Below are 20,420 nucleotides of genomic sequence, written 5' to 3' on the forward strand. Positions count from 1 at the left end.
CAGTGACCCTGTTCTGAATGAACAGTTTAGGAAGGTGGATGGATTATTATTATTATTGTTCCTATATTAATACATTAATAGAAAGAAGATAAAGGATAACAACTATGATATTATTTGAGCGTTACTATTATCCAGATATTATTCCTGCCTTTCACCATATAATTGCTGACCTTGGCTCCAGCTGCTCAGCTACCCTGCCTTTCAGAAGCAATGATGGATGGATGAGGATTATTATTGGTATTATGCCTATAGAGAAGAAAAATAGAATAAATGAAAGATAATTAATTATTATTATTATTGTTGTTATTGGGCAGCATGGTGGCAGCACTGCTGTCTCTGAATTGAAGGATACTGGGATTCATAATCAGCATTCATCAATCAGAGGATTTCTTCCCTCCTTCAGCCTCATTGAGGACTTCTCATGTGAAGTCATGTCAATTCTGGAGGCAGATACATATGCAACAGGTGAATGCATCTGGATCTATGTCAGTGCCAAGACTAGCAGCTCTATGCTTACAGCACTCTTTTTCCTTCTCACTGATTGCACATTGAGTAGCCTTAAAAAGGCAAGTCATCTGCAATGGTTATGCTTACGCCACAGTAATCTATCAGAAGCAAACATTCTCCAGTTCCCGAGTGTAAGGCCGAATGTGCCAAGGACGTTCTTCATTTGATCTTTGAATCTCAGTTTCGGAGTGCCAATGCTTCATGTTTGACTTGCAAGCACTACCATAAACAGCTTGACATGACATGGCCAAGCTAGCGCAGTTGATGGGAGCAAATCTGAGACTCTGTGCTGGCACAGCTGGTTCTTTTCAAGACTGAACTGTTGGTTATTTGATCCTGCCATCAAATACCAAGGATCATTCAAGGTTTTTGGAAACACTCAAGCAATCAGATGTCTTGTATGTGCTCACAACCACTGCATTGTAGACATCCACCTTGGTTAACCTAGCAAGTCCAATGTTCAGGAACACTCTACGGCGTGCCAAAAGCTGCATTAGCTGCATCTCAGCCACACATGGCCTCCAAGTTGAGGACGCTTCCCAGGTAGCAGACTTCGCTCAATGCTTAATACTAGAATTATCAGAGTCTACGAAAAAACTCGTAGATCCGGCCCACCTTAAAACCGTTCGCACCTCTCCGCCAGCGTCCTTTGTTGTGTAAATGTGCCGATAAAAACAAGCTGCAAGCACCCGGCTATTCCATTCCCCCCACCGACTTAGAACGTGCATGAACTTCTCCCAGCTCATGTCTTGATTGATTATCCAAACAACATCATCATCATAAACCAAGTTTATGTGTGTACTGTATAATATTAACAAAAAGATCAGCTTACTACTGAAAACAGCAAATATAGGAGTGATTGGGGATCAAACCGGGTACTCTTGATTACACTTGGTTTGCATCTGTGCTTGCGCTGTTACTTACATTCAGATGGGGGTGGGGGGGGCTGGGGTGGATGGGGGGGTTAGAGCACGTGAGCTTATTCAGTGCAGCAAGGTCAACGCACATGTTGATCTTTTTTTTCTTTCAGTACATGTGCCGTACCCTGTTTATTTATACTGTATATCTACTAACTTCTTTGCCGGTCTGTCTCTCTATTACGCAGTGCTCTGTCTGTCTGTGTATTATGGATCTTAAAAATAACAGTTATAAGGACACTTGTTCATGTTAATTGCAGTCTCAATTGTTAAAAAAATATTTTAAAAGGAGCATCCCACATGAAAATACAACAATCTCATTAACTGACAGTGCATACCAATTTATAAATTTGATGTCCATTTGAGGTTAAAAAGAAAAAACACTTTTTCCCCAACGGGAAATCGAACTCGGGTCTCTGAGGCACAGCAAGCCAGCTGCGCTCTGAGCCAGCAAATCTTACCGCTAAGCCACAGAAGCGGTTGTATCGTTTTTGAACCTTTTATGAAAGTGTTTATTTGATGTTTGGACTTCATGCTTCACACATTCTATAGTTTATGGCAACATTTTGTAACATTAATTACTAAAATATGAAAAAGTTTCTGTTTTAACAATGTGTTTACACAGATTATTGTAGAAGCGGAACACACATGAAATGCGTGTGTTCCAAATACGATCTATTATTTCCACTCAAACTCCACTTCACTCCCAGATAACCAATCAAGGCATGAGCTGGGAGAAGTTCATGTACATTCTAAGCCGGGGGTTGGGGGAGATGGAATAGCCGGGTGCTTGCAGCTTGTCTTTATCGGCACATTTACAGGACAAAGGACGCTGGCGGAGAGGTGTGATGGGATTTAAGGTAGGCTGGATCTACGAGTTTTTTCATAGGCTCTGGTAATTCTAGTGTTAAATCTCATGGCTGCTGACCTTGATAAGGAGCTCAGTGGCAGGTTGCCCAGGAACTGTCTGGATCCTCAGTTTTGTCTTGGCTGTATTGACTTCCAGTCCAATGCACTTGTAAGCTGATATAAAGAGGTCACACATATGATGAAGTTCTTAAGAGTCGCTGTACACAACTCCGTTGTCATCAGCATATTGTACCTCAACAATTGTCAGGGATGGTGGATATCATGGCAGCAAGATAGATGTTAAAGAGAGTCAGTGCAAGGAAACATCTGTGCTTAACCCCCACACTGATATGAAATTAAGAGGGAAGTTTGAGACACATTGTCCTCACAGAAGGCCACTACCATCCAAACTTCCACAGCACTTCATGAGGAATCAAATATTTTTACTATGTCATAAAATAGCATTCAGAGAGGCTGACTCTGTTCAGGAGACTTTCCCTGGACCTGACGAATGGTGAATATCAGATCAATTGTGCCTCTATTGGCCCAGTATCCGCACTGGGACATGGGCAGAATCGATTCAGCTATAGGTATTGATCAATTAAGCAGAATTCCAGCAAGACTTTTTCCCCCCCATGGAGGACAAGAGGGAAATTCCCCAATAGTTCAGATACTCCGAGAGGTTAACTTTTTTTGAAAATGCTGACAATAAGAAAATTTTTGAGGTCTTATTCCCATGCTTGCAGCAGAAGATGGTAGACACGAGACTTAACTGCCTGCTCACCATGTTTCAGGAGTTCTGCAGGAATGATGTCTGGACTTGGGGACTTGTTGGCTTTCAGCTGTTAAAATGGCAGATCTAGTCCCTCATGCTGGGGTAGAGATCAAGTTTTGGGCAAACTGGGCATTGCTGAATGATATCTGGCTGGGCTGGGACTGATCAACAATTGAGCAGTGTCATAAAGTGCTCCCTCCAGCTCGCTTATTTTTGTCCTGAATGAGAGAATTACCATCCATGGATCGCAGTGGGTTGGATGTGCTTTGGACAGGACTATACACTTGTCTAATTGTTTAGGAGATGTCTCTTGTATGGCGAGAATCTGCAAACTCCTTAATTTCTGCTGCCTTTTCCACTCACCATGATTTCTGCAGGTCACAAAGCCTAGCTTGTGCTTTAGCTTTCAAGAACAGGTAACTGCATACAATTTGCAAGTTCACCCCGAAAGCTTCTACCCAATCCAAATACAGGTTAGGTGAAATTGCACTGCCAAGGGGGCCCAAGTGTGTGTGTTCACCCTGCAATGGACTGGGTCCCCGTCTGGGGATTGTTGTCCAATGCTTACTGGGATAGACTCTAAATGCTCTACGACCCGGGCCTAGATAACCGGGTTAGGAAGATGGATGTAGGCCTATAACACTTGTTCAGTTTGTCACTTGATTGCATGCTACATGCATGCTCAATATTCTCTGTCACCAAAGCACAAGTGTACATTATCAATACAACAGCAGCAAACAGCAATATCTTTGCAAAATAACTAAATAAGCTTCTGTACAGTGAAAGAATATAAGCAACAGTATGTGCAACTTTTTCAGTTACTGTCTAGTTGTCTACAGAACAGAGACACTAATTCAAAGCTGGGCATCAACATTCAATAATGCAAATAACAGCACCTGGCGATGAGCTTCCAAGCTGAATCCTCACCTCAGCCCTGAAATTTGACATGGAATAATATGAGCCTCAAAGTGAAATGCAGAGCCACTCCCTTTTTAAAAAGTACAGAATCTCTAAACAATGGTTTTCTATACAATAATATTGTAAAGCACTTTGAGCTACTTTTATGCATGAAAATGTGCTATATACTTTTTTTATTTTTATTGTACTCTGGGGACTGTGTCTCTAGAGTTTCCCATTTCAGCCCCTTATCTTTTTCTATTCCAGAATCCGAGTTCTCCCTTAAAAAGATCTGGCAGAAAATAAATCTCTTGTCCTCGGTCACCTGAAACTGCATGTCATGTACAGCTACCTGGAATTCCTGGAAGACCACAGAGTGCACCTTTCAATTAGAGGGGAAAAATAGCAGTACTTGAGGTTGATTTTCTCCATCCTCATCAACATGTCAACACCTAAAATCTCAGATAAGACTGGGCCTTTCTCCATAACATTCTCCATTTCCATGTACTTTATATTTTTGATGTGCTGCACTCTATTTATATTGACATAACAGTTTCCAGAACTGATCATTCAACCCTTCTTACATTTGGGCTTAAACTGCACAACACTTTTTTTTGAAGTCTTGCTTCCTGAAAAGCTTTTGCTGATTTTGACAGGTACTGGGTATGCACAAATATAGTTTTGGTTTAACTGCATCACGTATAAATAGACATTTATATGTTTACTGATAATAACATATTTAGTCAGATTTATGTTTTGCATAAGCTATTAAATTCAACAGAATTAAAAAAGTGTTTTGCTCCCGATTTTCTTTTGTATTCAATGTCTGGTGCATCACGTTGCAGTGTCCAACAGTAGTCAGCAAGCATTGACGGATTCCAGTTGCCCTGGTATCGTTTCTCCATCATAGCAATGTCCTGGTGAAATCTTTCACCATGTTCGTCACTGACAGCACCGAGATTTGCAGGGAAGAAGTCCAAGTGTGAATGGAGGAAATGAATCTTAATTGACATGTTGCACTTTATTGTCTTGTATGTTTTGAGAAGTTTAACTACCAGCTGAATGTAGTTTGGGGATCTGTAATTGCCCAGAAAATTGTCAACAACGTCTCTGAAGGCTTTCCAGGCACTTTTTTCAGGCCCAACTAACAGATCTTCAAATCGCTTGTCACTCATAACATGTCTGATCTGGGGGCCAACGAAAATGCCCTCTTTGATCTTGGAGTCAGTTATTCTTGTGAACATCTGTCTTAAATAACGAAAACCTTCACCTTCCTTGTTCAGTGCTTTCACGAAATTCTTCATGAGTCCCAGTTTTATGTGAAGAAGAGGCAAAAATATCTTTGCTGGGTCGACTAGCGATTCATGTGCCACATTTTTATGTCCTGGAACTAACTTTTAAAGGAGTGGCCTGTTCTGTCGAGAACTGGGTGACTCTTTGGCATGGCTGTCCCATTCACAGATGAAACAACGGTATTTTGTATAGCCGAGCTGCAGTCCTAGTAACAGAGCAACGACTTTAAGATCTCCACTGATATTCCAGTTGTACCTGCTATACTGGACATACTTCAGCAACAGTTCCATATTCTTATACGTTTCTTTCATGTGTGCTGCCTAGCCAACAGGTACTGAAGGATGAATGGTACCATTATGTAGCAGAACAGCTTTCAGGCTTAACATTGACAAATCAATGAAGAGACACCATTCTTCCAGGTTGTAATAACAACCCAAGGCCAAGAACAATCCTTCAATGTCACTACAGAAACAGAGACTGTCGACTTGTGCAAAAAATCTGGTTATATCATGATGTCGGCCTCGAAACACAGAAATTTTCGTACCTGGTGACAGCAAACACCATTCTTGCAGTCTCGAATCCAGCAACTTGGCTTTTGCTTTTGACAGACCCAAATCTCTGATCAAATTGTTCAATTCGGACTTTATGAGATGTGGATCGCCTGATGAGTACGGTTCAAAATCCGGGTCAATGTCACTGTCAGTACCCCGAATTGCAGTTTCTTCACCTGGTTCCTCTAAGATCTAATCCTCTGGCGATTTCGGAATTGGAAGACTGTCGTCATGTGGCACGGGTCTCATTGTTGAAGACAGATTAGGATATTCAATTGACTTCTTGTTTTTGGCAGAGAAACCAGACACATTAGTCATGGTGTTTCTGTTCTCACCAGATCATCAGAACAGCAAACGGCATCGTTTTTCGAGTGCCTCTGAGCCATGCTCTCAGACTGACAGCACAAGTCGCACAGCAAATGTGAGGCACCCATTCCTTGTCATGATCACCAATTTTGCAGCTGAAATACAGATGATAAGCTTTCTTCACAAGAGCAGTCATCCAACGTCTCTGAGGTGCAAGTGTATATTCGCCACAGATATAGCAGAATATATCAATGTTTCAACATTGGCGAGACATATCGCCCGACACCAAAAAGTCTATAGAATCAAGCTTACTTACTGTTATATTGCTACAGATACCATGCTGATACTATACATACACACTGACTATCTATATTAACCAAATGAGCAAGCCACCTTTATAGCATGCTGAGACAGCGTCAAGCTCGTTCAAACCTGTTCAGGATGTCAACTTCCACAGAACAGCTTCCAACCTGGCCTGATTCCATGCCTGGACATGACCAGGCTGCACAAACTGCTGTTGATAAGTCACTTACAGTAGCGAAAATGTTTGGATACAAATATAAGAAAAAATTATGACAAAACTAAAACGGTACATGATGGGTAAATTTTGATGTGATATTCATGATCAGCACCCAAAAATCTACAAGAAACACCCAACAGTGTTCAAGAAGCAAACACTTTGTTGTGCAGTGATCAGTTTATTAAAATCAGGATTCTTCCCTGCCTCCAGACTTCTGTTTGAACATCTCAGCTATTCAAAACCATAGACAATACCTCTAAAACGATAAATACAAGTGATGTATCCTACTTCGTAACAGAAGCTAACCGTGTCTTTTACTTCATAGTCTTACTCATGCACTGTGATCACGAATACCCAAACTCCCCAATTCACTTTACAGTTTGATAGTTGTACATTGCTTTTGTAAGTCTGGCTTTGATTAATGTTATTGTAATGCCCAATTTTAAACATTATTGCAATTCACCAATAACTGTAGTAAGCACCTTACAGTATTTACAATATTCAGGGAATTTCTTGACTTCTGCACTTCGAAATTAACTTCACCTGTTTGGATCATGAGACAGGGCTCTAGACTGCGAACAATTCGGTCGCACGTGCGACCTAATTTCTAAATGGTGCGACTAAAAAAAATCAAAGGTTGCACCGGTGCGACCAGCCGTTCGAGGGTCTGTTAGAAAAAAAACGAAACTCCGTGACTCTTAAAGTCTTCCTGTTGTTCAACAACAGACACACATTAGGCCCATATCGTGGTCTAAACCAATCAGAGATAGTGAAGGGCGGATCCCGCCCCCCCCTCTGATTGGCCGTGGTCCAGATATTCCTGTGCGTGTGTGTACATTTGAAAATGCATGTGATGCAGTCAGACAGAGAGAGGTGAGTAGCCCATCAGGTAAACAGTGGATGTAGCCGCGGATTATGAGAGAAGATGAAAAGAACGATTGACAGCTTTTTCGTTAAAAATGTTAAGTTAGGGCCTGATCCGTCCGAAAATCATAACCAATGCTCTGACACGGAGCCATCAACCTCCCAAGTTATAGCAAGCCCTGGTCCGGAGACGGCATTAGATAATGAGCCACATACGATTGAGTCCGAGCCCACTGAAATTAAAAGGGGTAAAGTGTATACATTTGAAAAGAGTGGCTTGACCAGTTTCCTGGCTAAGATACAGCAAAGCCGATAATATAATGCACTGTATTTACTGTAAAGAGTGTGGGAAGACCATGGCCGGCAGTAGTGCATTTGTGACTGGTTCTAATACATTTAGAATTGAAACGCTGAAAAGCACAATGCATCCATAAAAACATTACATGCGCGATAAATGCACTGCTCAAGTGTCCCCTCTCCCCGCTGCCTTTCAGCGGCAGGCAGCAGCAAACAGATCATCAGATGAGGCCGAGATGATAATTTAGTTTAACGCTGCCTACAATATTGCAAAGAAGAACTTCCTTCACTAAATTCAAGTCCAAATAATTCTTATGAAGAAAAATGGCTTGAACGTAAACCCGACGTACAGCAATGATGTCGGTGCGCCAATTTATAGGAGTCATCGCAGATACATTGAAAAAAAAGACGTCTGTGCAAATTGCGAACAGTGCGCACATGGCATTCCTGATCGACGGAGACACAGATATCGCCACAAAGGAATGCGTCATTGTGTACGGTCGTATCTTGCGGAGAGGAAGACCGGTGAATATACTTATTGGACACATTGAGGTTGAGCATGCTCATGCCCAAGTCTGGAAGATTTTGATGCTAGAGAGAGTGTGGTCAGCTGGTTTAGTCAAGGCCAAAGGTCAAGAAGGCCAAACTACAGGAGTTGGCCATCCGAGGGGCATGTGACTGCAATGGAGGATAGTCCATAAGACATTGAGCCATGAGATGTTCAGTTTGAAGCCCTTAAAACACTTAATTTAGATTTTCTTTTTAGTTAATTTATCTTGAGATTTTTTAAGTTTAAATTTCAGCTCAGTAAAGCACTTTAAGCACCAACACTTTTTCAGTAAGTTACCTTTCTTGTAGAATTGTGCTTGCCTTTAAATAAAGAACTTTATATTGACCAGATTGTTAGTTAATCATTTACATGTCAATATTGCCTATATGGACAGCGATTAAAAAAAAACAAACAAACAAATAAATAAATAAATAAATAAAACTGTGGTGTTAAATGTGATGCGGTTGAAAATTTGGGTGCACCTAACTTTTGTGCTGGTGCACCTAAGAAAAAAAGTTAGGCGCACCAGTGCAACCAGTTAGTCTAGAGCCCTGGAAGACCTTTCCTTTCTATTACTGCCTAGAGAGTCTAGACACTACAAGTTATGTGGTCCAGGATAACAATGCGTTAGGTAAGCCACAAGCACATTATCAGAGTGGTTTATATTAATTTTTCACTTATTATAGACAGAAATAATGAATATTTGCAAAAGGTTTCTGAACCTATGCAAAAAGTAATTTCTCTCCAAAATGGTTACCTCTAAACATGCTCAATATTTAAAACCTTCTCTTCACTAGTGCCACCCCCCTTGAAAACGATCACTTTATGGGGCCATGCAAACCTGTATTAATACTTGTGTGCACATTAAAATGTTTTTTGTACAATGTACAATTCTCATGACAGTGGAATAGGTTATTCTTAGCCAGACTACTGCAGTACTTGCAGTGGAAAATGTGGTTAACATCCACTCATGCATGGGAAAATACAGTGAAACCAGTATAATTTTGAAAAATACCATGATATAGAATTTTGGTCATACCGCCCAGCACTACTAGAATATTTCAGGTGGTTACATTTGTTCCAGAGAAGTAGCATTTCTATTTCATGGCCCTGCTAGACTGTGAAACTCTAACACTACAATTAGAACTCCATCACATTATGGAGGGACCTCCTTACCCATATTCTATTGACATTTTTGGCCACTATTTAAAGATCTGTATCAGCAAAAATCAGATGTAACTATCAGGATCCTATCATTCTTGCCTCCCCATTAACATTCTATCCAAGAAAATACTCCCTTGGCTCTGCCGGCTTAATGCAGAGAATGTGAACAGAAAAATATTGGGATAAAATGACGCACCATCAGTCTCCCCAGACCATCTATAAAATATCCAGGTATACTGGATGAGAAGCATTAACCATTTTTCATAGTATTAAAACTCCTAAAATCCTTTCAAATAGACTTATCTCCAGTGCATAGTATAAATCCATACTTCCAAGACCCAGTCCACTGTTGTAACATCATTTCTTCAATTCAAATTCTAACCCACACGTTTAATCAGTTCCATACTACCATTTTACAAAATGAAACTCCCAGTGTAAAACACAGACAAATTGTAAATTCATATGGTAGTGTGCTGGGCTACCAGCTTTCCAAATCTGGAAGACCGGATATGCTTTTTGGTAGCCTAGCTTAATACCTATATTATTATATATACAGTATAAAAACACAAATCAGCTATATCAGATATATTAGCAAATTGCCCTTTTTTTAACAAATATATACAAAATATTTTATGAAACATTACCCAAGTACTGTATTAGCACTGGATTCAATCCTTTTTTCAGACCTTATGTAGACCCCACAAATTAGTTTCTCTGTTAAAAACATCAACACTTTGTCATTCAGTGTTATTTCGGGGTGCAATATGCCCTTTACAGTGTCATGCACCTTCAGTTGCGCATAAGTAGTAATCTTTGCATACAGATGCATCAAAGTCTGTCACACTCGGGACTATCACACTAAATTTTTAAAAAGTCCCAAAGTAAGTAAAAATGATGTTTAGACCCAAAACAGCATGTTCACACTCAGCAGTGTTTGGACTAATAGTAAAAAGAGTTTTCATAACCTGCAGTGTACCATAGAGAGAAGCATTATTTTCTGTTATGAGCTTAGAGTACATATCTGTTAAAGGCAAACTTTTTATAAGATTCCCCTGTGTTACAAGTACCCTTTTTGTGATTGCACATTTGGAGAATCTATTTCTAACGGCAGTATAACCCTTCGATTTCTAACGTTTAATGGCCATTTCTTAAGGCTTCATGTCCAGTGGTTTCTAAGTGCTGAAATTAGTTATGCCTAAAAACAAGGGCATTATTAGAGGTTTCTACATGCTCTATGTATTCAGCATGGTGGATTCTCTGAACTGGTTCTCACGCTGTTCCCTCCCTGTGGTCATCACTACTTTCTGGAATATTATTCATAAATCAGTTGAAAACATTCTTCCAGCATATTTGAAAAGTTATTTTCTCTATTTTTGTGAAAATGCTGGATGTAATTATGATTCTATTCACTTACATAACTATTAATGCAGCAGTAGTAGTACAGCTCTGCTTGACCTCTTCCCTTTTATATATATATATATATATATATATATATATATATATATATATATATATATATAAACTGCTCAAAAAAATTAAAGGAACACTTTGAAAACACATCAGATCTCAATGGGAAAAAGAAATCCTCCTGGATATCTAGACTGATATAGACTGGGTAATGTGTTAGGAATGAAAGGATGCCACATCGTTTGATGGAAATGAAAATGATCAACCTACAGAGCCCTGAATTCAAAGATGCCCCAAAAATCAGAGTGAAAAATTATGTGGCAGGCTAGTCCATTTTGCCAAAATTTAATTGCAGCAACTCCAAATTGTACGCAGCACTTTGTATGGCCCCTGTGTTCTTGTATACATGCCTGACAACATCGGTGCATGCTTCTAATGAGATGACAGATGGTGTTGTGGGGGATCTCCTCCCAGATCTGGACCAGGGCATCACTGAGCTCCTGGACAGTCTGAGGTGCAACCTGGTGGCATTGGATGGACCAAAACATAATGTCCCAGAGGTGTTCTATTGGATTTAGGTCAGGAAAGTGTGGTGGCCAGTCAATGGTATCAATTCCTTCATCCTCCAGGAACTGCCTGCATACTCTCACCACATGAGGCCAGGAATTGTCGTGCACCAGGAGCCACTGTACCAGCATAGGGTCTGACAATGGGTCCAAGGATTTCATCCTGATACCTAATGGCAGCCAAGGTGCCTTTGTCAAGCCTGTAGCGGTCTGTGTGACCCTCCATGGATATGCCTCCCCAGACAATCATTAACCCACCACCAAACTGCTCATGCTGAATGATGTTACAGGCAGCATAATGTTCTCCATGGCTTCTCCAGACCCTTTCACTTCTGTCACGTGCTCAGGGTGAACCTGCTCTCATCTGTAAAAAGCACAGGGCACCAGTGGTGCATCTGCCAATTCTGTTATTCTATGGCGAATGCCAATCGAGCTGCATGCTGCTGGGCAGTGAGCTCAGGGCCCATTAGAGGACATGGGGCCCTTGGGTCACCCTCATGAAGTCTTTCTGGTTGTTTGGTCAGAGACATTCGCACCAGTGGCCTGCTGGAGGTCATTTTGTAGGGCTCTGGCAGTGCTCATCCTCTTCCTCCTTGCCCAAATGAGCAGATACTGGTCCTGCTGATGGGTTATGGACCTCCTATGGCCCTCTCCAGCTCTCCCAGAGTAACTGCTTGTCTCCTAGAATCTCCTCCATGCCCTTGAGACTGTGCAGGGAGACACAGCAAACCTTCTTGCAATGACACGTATTGATGTGCCATCCTGGAGAAGTTGGACTACCTGTGCAACCTCTGTAGGGTCCAGGTATAAGCCTCATGCTACCAGTAGTGACACTGACTGTAGCCAAATGCAAAACTAGTGAAGAAACAGTCAGAAAAGATGAGGAGGGAAAAATGTCAGTGGCCTCCACCTGTTAAACCATTCTTGTTTTGGGGGTCATCTCATTGTTGCCCCTCTAGTGCATCTGTTGTTAATTTCATTAACACCACAGCAGCTGAAACTGATTAACAACCCCTCTGCTACTTAACTGACCAGATTAATATCCCATAAGTTTCATTGACTTTATGCTATACTCTGATTAAAAAGTGTTCCTTTAATTCTTTTGAGCAGTATATATATATATATATATATATATATATATATATATATATATATATATATATATATATATATATAATCCACAACAAAGTATGCATTAATGATAAACTTATTTATACTGCAGTAAATCATGACAGGATATGACATTTTTGTTCCAGTTGTTTTAAAAAACTATTGTTTCTTTTACTTGATTTATTAATTTGCTTGTCGATTTCTTTATTCTGCTTGCCAGATGGCGATTATAGCAGTCTGGCACACTGTAAGCAACTTCCTTTAAAAGCAACAACCAGTTAAGATGGTACATGAATAATTGAGTAATTTTTATCAAATTGTTTTTGAGTAGGAAAATATTGCAAAGATCAAAATCCAAATCATATGGTAAATCAGGCAGGCTTTGTGAGTCTATAGTTTGGTTGCTCAGAATTAAAAACTAGTAGTCCTGGGGACCTGAACTACCAATTTATATACATCTGCATAAAGTGGAATAATGTGTGTGTGTACAGAGTACACTAGAATTAAAAATAAAATTAGTTTGAAGTTTAAAATGTATACAAATTACATTGCAAATTAAAAAGATATTGTCCCATGTGTTGATAGTATAGCAGTTGTCTCATTAAAAACAAAACAAAGTAACAAACTGTAAATTATAGCCTGATTGTATATAAAAGTTTGCTCCATGTAGTTTTGTGTGCTAAGTGACCTGCTCTGCACACATGCATAATTCAGTTTGTCTCAACTCAAACAAAATGTATTCCACCCAGGGAAAATGGTTTAGAACTGCAAGCTATATGCAAGTCTGTAATGCAAATGTGAAATGGGCTTAACACATCACCATGCCACCCAAATCCCCTGATGTAATCGAGATATACCAACACATCTGCCAATTTAACATGGTGCCAAGTAAATAATTGACAAAGGATGACTGACTCAGGATAAGAGTTCCAGTATGAATCGGGTTTTATCAATTATTTTTTTTCATAAACATAACTGCTTTTCAAGTGACAAGCTACATTTAGTGAAAATAAACAATAGCTCCAGCATGGGCAAACACTTCTTTTAAATACCCAATGATAAGAACTCTGTTTTGTCACTTTTAAAATTGTTTTAAACTTTCGAAAGTCTTAATTTTTTTTTTCCAAAGATCCAAGTACCAATGCCTCGGACATTATGTACATTGCGTTCTCTGACAGCTATGCTGCTTAAAATTATACATCAATAATGTACGTATAACTTAAACCTTGGATACTAATCAATTGTTTAACAAGATAAACACTAATTAAAATTACCTACCTAAAACAAAAGCTGACACATAGTTGGAAATTTGTCCAAGTCCAACAAAGAAGAAAAGAACACAAAACATCTCCCAGGTAACCGATATTACCTGAAGAAGACTGAAAATCGTCTGTAGAGCCATTGTAACAAATAATATCTTCTTCCTGCCATACCTGTGGGTGAAGAAAAAAAACAAAAAAAAACACAAAACTTAAAAGAAAAAGTAATCGCCTTTAGTATTATCAACTGGACTTGAAACTACATGACAGAGATGCTGATCTTAAAAATTCATTGTTTTATGACAAAAACAAGAGAATAATTTAACATCAGTTTTTATAAATTGTTTCAATAATGTCCCCTAGAGAGGAAATTAAAAAATGGAACATCATATACTTGCATTTAAAGAAATTACATTATACTGTATACAGAGATACTGGAGTGTTTGGTATGGTCACAATAAAAAAAAAAAATCTAAGCTGTCCATGAGGTCCGTGAATGATTTATATGTTGTTTTAGTACTTTAATTTTCTTTTATACAGTAATATGAATTTACAGAATAGTATTTATTTTTACGTATTTATTTTATTTTCTGCTGGAGCCAATCTCAGCCAACACAGGGCTCAAGGCAGGGAACAAAACCCGGGCAGGGTGGCAGCCCACCACAGGTCTTTTCATTCCCATATTGCAAAATGTATTGACTGTATAGCCCAAAATCACACAGGCAATGCTTCAATGGGGCTTTAATAGGCCCTGTTTTTTTGACAGCCTGCCAGCCTTGACTCTAAAAAAAGAAGTAAAAAGAACTCCCCCAAAAAAAAAACTATGCCACCTTAGAAATACTGTACAACACAATAGTACAAAATACTTTGTTCTTGAACAGCACTCTTAGCCAAGTGCAGAAGCAAAGCAAAAAGACAACTCACAAAGCAAAATACAAGAATAGATTACAGGTATACCACTCTCTAAATACTGAACTATCACATAAAAGTATACAAATCTGCTAAAATACAAAGTAGAAACTATTAACAAATTAAAAAATACTATCTATCCATCAACTAAATTGTAGAACCATGGCCAAAAAGGAAAATAAGCTAATCTCAAATGTGGGGAATGCGCATTCTATATGTCTCTGTGGATTAGCCATGGCATGATAAAATGCAGTTTTTTTTGGATTTCAAACTAAGACAGCTGGTGGTTGAACAGCACCAATCTTAACCTTTCATCCTGAATATTTTATTTTGCTTGCTCATAATTTGAATTGTTTTCAAAGCAAATACAAGTGTACTATAACAAACATGGTACTGTAAACTTGTGAAGGTGGGAAATAACTGCAGAGAGTAATCACAGCAGATGCTGTGATGTGTCTAGCAGTGTTTAATGTAAAGGCCAACAGCAGAGCAGTGCTAATTATTCGTTCAAAGTGATATGTGCATGATAATGGAACAGGTGACTGCTGTTTACGCAGATATTGTACACATGTCCAGACTTTTATACATGCTATTTCTTTGTAACATTTATGATGTGTTGTACATTTGTAACTAAGTTTTTATTTTTGTATAATTTAAAACAGAACTGCAAAACACAGTAATGTGCAGAAAAAACTATTTATGTATTATTCAACACAGACTGCAACTATCAAAATTATACAGTAAATCTACTAAAATGATTAAATACAAGATTTTAGGTTAACAATACATTCTTAATTTTTATCAATTAAGGTTGCCAAGTGCTGAGTCAACTTCTTCTAAATTAATTTCTCCACTGTCGTGGCCATGCAGAACTCCTCAAAATACAACCATGTCCTTTCTATATCTCGCAAAACAAATTCAGACATTCCTGTCTAACCAGTTTCCATTACAATGCAGAACTCTTAAATCAGTAGACATTTAAATGGAACTCCCACAATGCTGAAGTTGGCTTTTAGTATTTTTTTTTTCAGAAGTTCATACAGTAGAGAAAATGTAGTAATTATAATAAAGAAATTTTGATAAGAATTGACTGGAGGCCATAGGTGGTTGCATGTCTTTGACGTTGGCTAACTGGCCCTCAATTCAAAACAGTCCATATATCACTGGCATAGAGCATGCAGGTTAAAATAAAACACAAATCAAGTTGAAGTTACAGATTTTTAGAATGCTGCTGGAGTATGCTGAAGGTCTGATTCTACTGTAGATATTATGAGTGATGCCTTAATCATTTTAAGGTTGGATTCCAAATTCATAAGTGATAACTTTATTAAGCTGCACTCCTCTTACATGTATGGAGGTCCATAATGGACTTGTTCCTTGCTCTCTCTCTTCTGGGTTGCAGCCTTACCATTAAAAATCCCAAGAATGTCAAGCACCTAGTGAAACACGTCGCACAAATATTTTATGCTTACATGTCTATTCCTTATATGTTGTCTGAGGAAGGCTTTACCTGTACTTGACACAAAATGTACATGTAGAAGTGTTTATCTCATTAGCAAAAATGAACGAGAAGGCAGGTTTTTCCAACACTGTACTTTATGGGTGGGACTTCTGCTTTATACTCTGCTAACTCCAGGTCAACATTGTTTAATCATCACTGGCAAAACCTAAGGAAACTAGAGAAAAACATGACAAGAGAAGAGAATTTTTATGAGTTGGAAGCCAAAAGGCAACTGCTATCAATGCCAAGGGTTTACAAAGGTTCACTGTTGCAGCACATAATTACAGTTGTGTAGTGCCCACTTTAAAGATCTGCAAACCAGATCCAGGGATACAACCTAAGCATAATTAGCAACCAGGTGATAAAAGTGATGAGATTGTAGTGGTTTTCACTACGTTGGGATAGTGTCATTTCCTAGTAATACTAAGATGTATGAACTGTTTATATGGTAGCAAATGAACATTTCCAGGATACATCAGTTAAGTGTTTGATATTTAAAGTGGACTTCCTGGATACTCATTGAGTTGTTTTGGTGCTTTTGTGATAGATAGATTTTAACTTTAGGTTAGCAAAAAATGAAAACGAAATTTCAGATGGGCCTTCTTCAGGGAACAACTAATAGGTTACAACCTACAGATGTTCTGCAGCAATTAAAGTAAATTAAGCCTTGCTTGAAGCAATTTGCAAAGGTGTCCCAACGTCTGTCGATTACTTAAAAACCCTCTGCTTGTCTTAAAGCAGAGTTGGGACAGACTGTGTTACTACACCCTCTGAAATACTACTACACTTTAGAACAGGGGTTCTTAACCGGAAGTCTGTGGGGGTCAGATAAAAATGAACATCTATATTCACTGTACAACCCAGTACTGTTGATTTAGAGTAGATGTAGTAGTAATGGTAGTAGAAAATGCAACATAGTAGTAGTAGATCTGTTTTAATTTGCACAAGAGAATTGTATTTCATAATTATGAGTGGCCATTAATTTTTGTCATAAAAAAAGAGTGTTTTTAGATTGTTTACTTGTCATATATGTGTGAGACAATCAACTCTCAATAAATAAACTACATTATATTAATGCATGCAGAGTTGTGTTTATGTGAATATTTCTTGAAGGGGCCCATGACTCAAAAAAGGTTAAGAATCACTGCTGTAGAAAGTTGTAAATTCCAGTGATAATGGCAAGAAATTGCAATTAAAAAATGGAATGAGACAGAGCAATATTGCCCTTAGAAGTGTAGGGCTTTCATTTTGAGAGAGTCAGCGAGTACAGTGTCGTACACAATCAAAAGGCAACTGGAAGCTAAAAGAAACTCTGAATTAGTCTCTCACATTTCTTCGTAAGTCACAACCCAATCAGAAAACAAGTTTGAGTGTCACCAGCTTGTGCGATAAGTGCCTCACAGCACAACAACTTCAAGAATAGCTTAACAGTGGTTGAAGAAAGAAAAGAAAAACAAAAAAAAAACAAAAAAACCAAAAGAAAAACACAAGTCTCAATTTCTACTGTGAAGAGGAGACTTTGTGCTGCAGGTTTGACAGGGCGAGAGGCAGTAACAAAGCCATTTCCTAAAGCAGGGGTTCCCAGCATTTTTCATGATAAAAGTCCCCCTGACAGACTTACCTTAGGCTGAGGACCTCCTACCCATCACCATCCGAAAACATTGCACATCCCACATGTCTATAATTAACTGCCATACAGACCTACTACCTGTTAAAGTGTCACTTTTACTATGGAAAATAAACTGTTCAAAATAAATAAATACATTAAACTCACCTCAGGCCTAGTGAGACTTTTGTGTTTAGATATTCTTGCACAGTTTGCCCACTCTGGGTTGCAGCTGGCTTAAGTACAATCTCAAATCATTCTATATTTTAGTTGTGCTCTGTTTTTGGTTTTCAGTGCTTTCAGTGCAGAAAAACCTGCCTCACACAGGTACTGTATGTTGATGCAAATGGCAAGAGGTGTCGGATAGCTTTTTCGCTCAATACTGTGTATTAATTTCTGAGATTGCTCCAAAATTCTGACAGGGGAATGGCAGACAATTGAATTTTCCAAATTCCATCATTGGCTATTTCGATGAATTCCTCTTGTAACCTCAAATCAAGACAATCCTCTTCAGTTTTGGACTCAAATGGATTTCAGATCCAGTTTAAATGACGATTGTCCAAGTCTGGGAAATAATTGCTAAAAGTATTCCTTCAGGTGTGTCAGATGTGACAAAATTATAGGTAGGACTATGTCTGCAAGCACATTGGACTTTCCTAGCTCCTGGCGAAAGAGCGGGAACATTACAGTATTTCCTTCATGTATCTTTGTCTCCCAAAGTCCGATTTTTTGTATAAATGCATGAACTTTATCTTGCAAATTAAATGTGTTGTGATCACAGCACGAGAGAGCCAACAGACCACAGAATGCAGCAGAAGGCTTTCAAAACTGGCACTCATGTCACTGCAGAGTTTGGCAAACAGCCTGAGTTGATGGGGATGTGCTTTGATACTATTTACAACTTTAGAAACGTTTTGAAGCACTTGTCGCAATTCATCCTCCAACCTTATAGAGAAAAGTGCTTCTCTGTGAAAAATGCAGTGTGTATCCATGGCATCTGGAGCTCTGCAACGCAATGCAATGTCTCCACTACGTCTGCATCTCAAGGCAGCTACGCCATCCGTACAGATGCCCAAGTAATAAGACCAGTCAATTAAAATTTGCCTACATAAACGCGTCCAAAATTTGAAAAATGTCCTGACCTATTGTCTTCCCCAAATTTCTTTGCAGAACAGAAGCTCCTCAACAAACCTTCCATCTTCAATAAATCTGACATAGACAATAAGCTGTGCTACATTAGCTAAATCTGTGCTTTCATCCAACGGCAATGCAAACCAAGGCCTGGTTTAAATGATGGGCAATACTGCCAAGTTTCTTTTCAATCTGATACCAGGTGATACTGAGGCCAGTTTTGCCAATACCAATACTGATGCAGCCAGAGTGTTGTCTTGAAAGAACGGTTAATCTTCTGTAAAACCTTACAGTATGTGTAGACATCAAAAACTCACATTTTAAAGACTTTGCATTAGTAGACTATTAAATATAGTGCCAAAGATCAGACTTCTTTGCCCATTTATTAACAGAAATTATTAAACATGTTCAGTTCTTGCAAATAATCTGTTGAACAACAAGTACTAGCATTACATTTTTTCTCAAAAAAACACATGTAAAAAGTGTTGTATTTTTATTTACTGCAAAATGTGCAAAACACTAAAAGTATGCAGTCAGAAGTGTAAAAATTATAATGATAATACCGAACAAGCATCTGTGCACTCTTCTAATCACCTCCCATTGTAACTTTGCGTGTTCAGCAACATGATTGACTTTTGTGTGTTTTACTAGATTTTGGTGTTGCCGCAATAATGTATGGTCTTCTGACACATTTTACTTCACTACTGTTCACTCAGTGTGAAATACCTTCAAAACAATTCACTTTCTTTAAGCAATTGCCTCACATACACAGCTCCAGCAAGTGCACTAACAAGTGACAATGATATTATTAAAATACAAGGTGAACTAGAGAAGGGCTTTATTATTTAAAACTTTTAAATAATAAAATTGTATTTTTCCCCATTTTGCAGCAGACCCCCTGACATATCCCTGTGAATCCCAGGTAGGGAACCACTGCCTTAAAGGACAAAATAGGGTCTTGAAATACTGGCTGAGGACTACTACCATCTAGAAGAAAGTCTTATGGACAAATTAACAAAAATTTGAAATCTTTGGTTCATCATGCAGGGTGTTTGTACGTCATCGAGTTGGTGAAATGATAACTCTTCAGCGTGTGACACAAACTGTTGAACATGGAGGAGGAAGTGCGATAGTTGAAATTTTTTGTGCCAGGGGCAGAGTTGGGTGACTTGGACTGTCACTGGGATTTTGAATCAAAAGGGTTACCACAGTTTGGATGCTATATAAGCAAAAGGTGGCTACTTTGATACATAAAAAATCTAAATAGAAGTCTGCACACTTAATGATTCCTTCACTGATATGTTTATTTGCCATTAGGTCTATACCTTGATTTCATGAAACATCATGAAGACACTAAATGGTGTGCATTTCCATAAAATCTGGATAATTTGAGGTGTTCTAAATCTTTTGACCAGTAGTGTACTGTGTGTATATACGAGGG

General features: G+C 38.7%; 1 protein-coding gene across 4 annotated transcripts in view; it reads right to left on the reverse strand.

Annotated features, from left to right (window-relative positions):
* The window catches only part of LOC120527529 (solute carrier family 22 member 5-like), a 163,979-nt gene that overhangs the window by 96,153 nt on the left and 47,406 nt on the right, over positions 1–20,420 (reverse strand). For all 4 annotated transcript variants that reach the window (XM_039751035.1, XM_039751034.1, XM_039751033.1 and 1 more), the window contains exon 3: positions 13,852–14,006. In XM_039751035.1, coding sequence (XP_039606969.1) covers positions 13,852–14,006 — 155 coding nt within the window. The remainder of the gene's footprint in view (positions 1–13,851; positions 14,007–20,420) is intronic.

This window comes from Polypterus senegalus, chromosome 4, assembly GCF_016835505.1.
Source record: "Polypterus senegalus isolate Bchr_013 chromosome 4, ASM1683550v1, whole genome shotgun sequence".
NCBI classification, from domain to species: Eukaryota; Metazoa; Chordata; class Cladistia; order Polypteriformes; family Polypteridae; genus Polypterus; species Polypterus senegalus.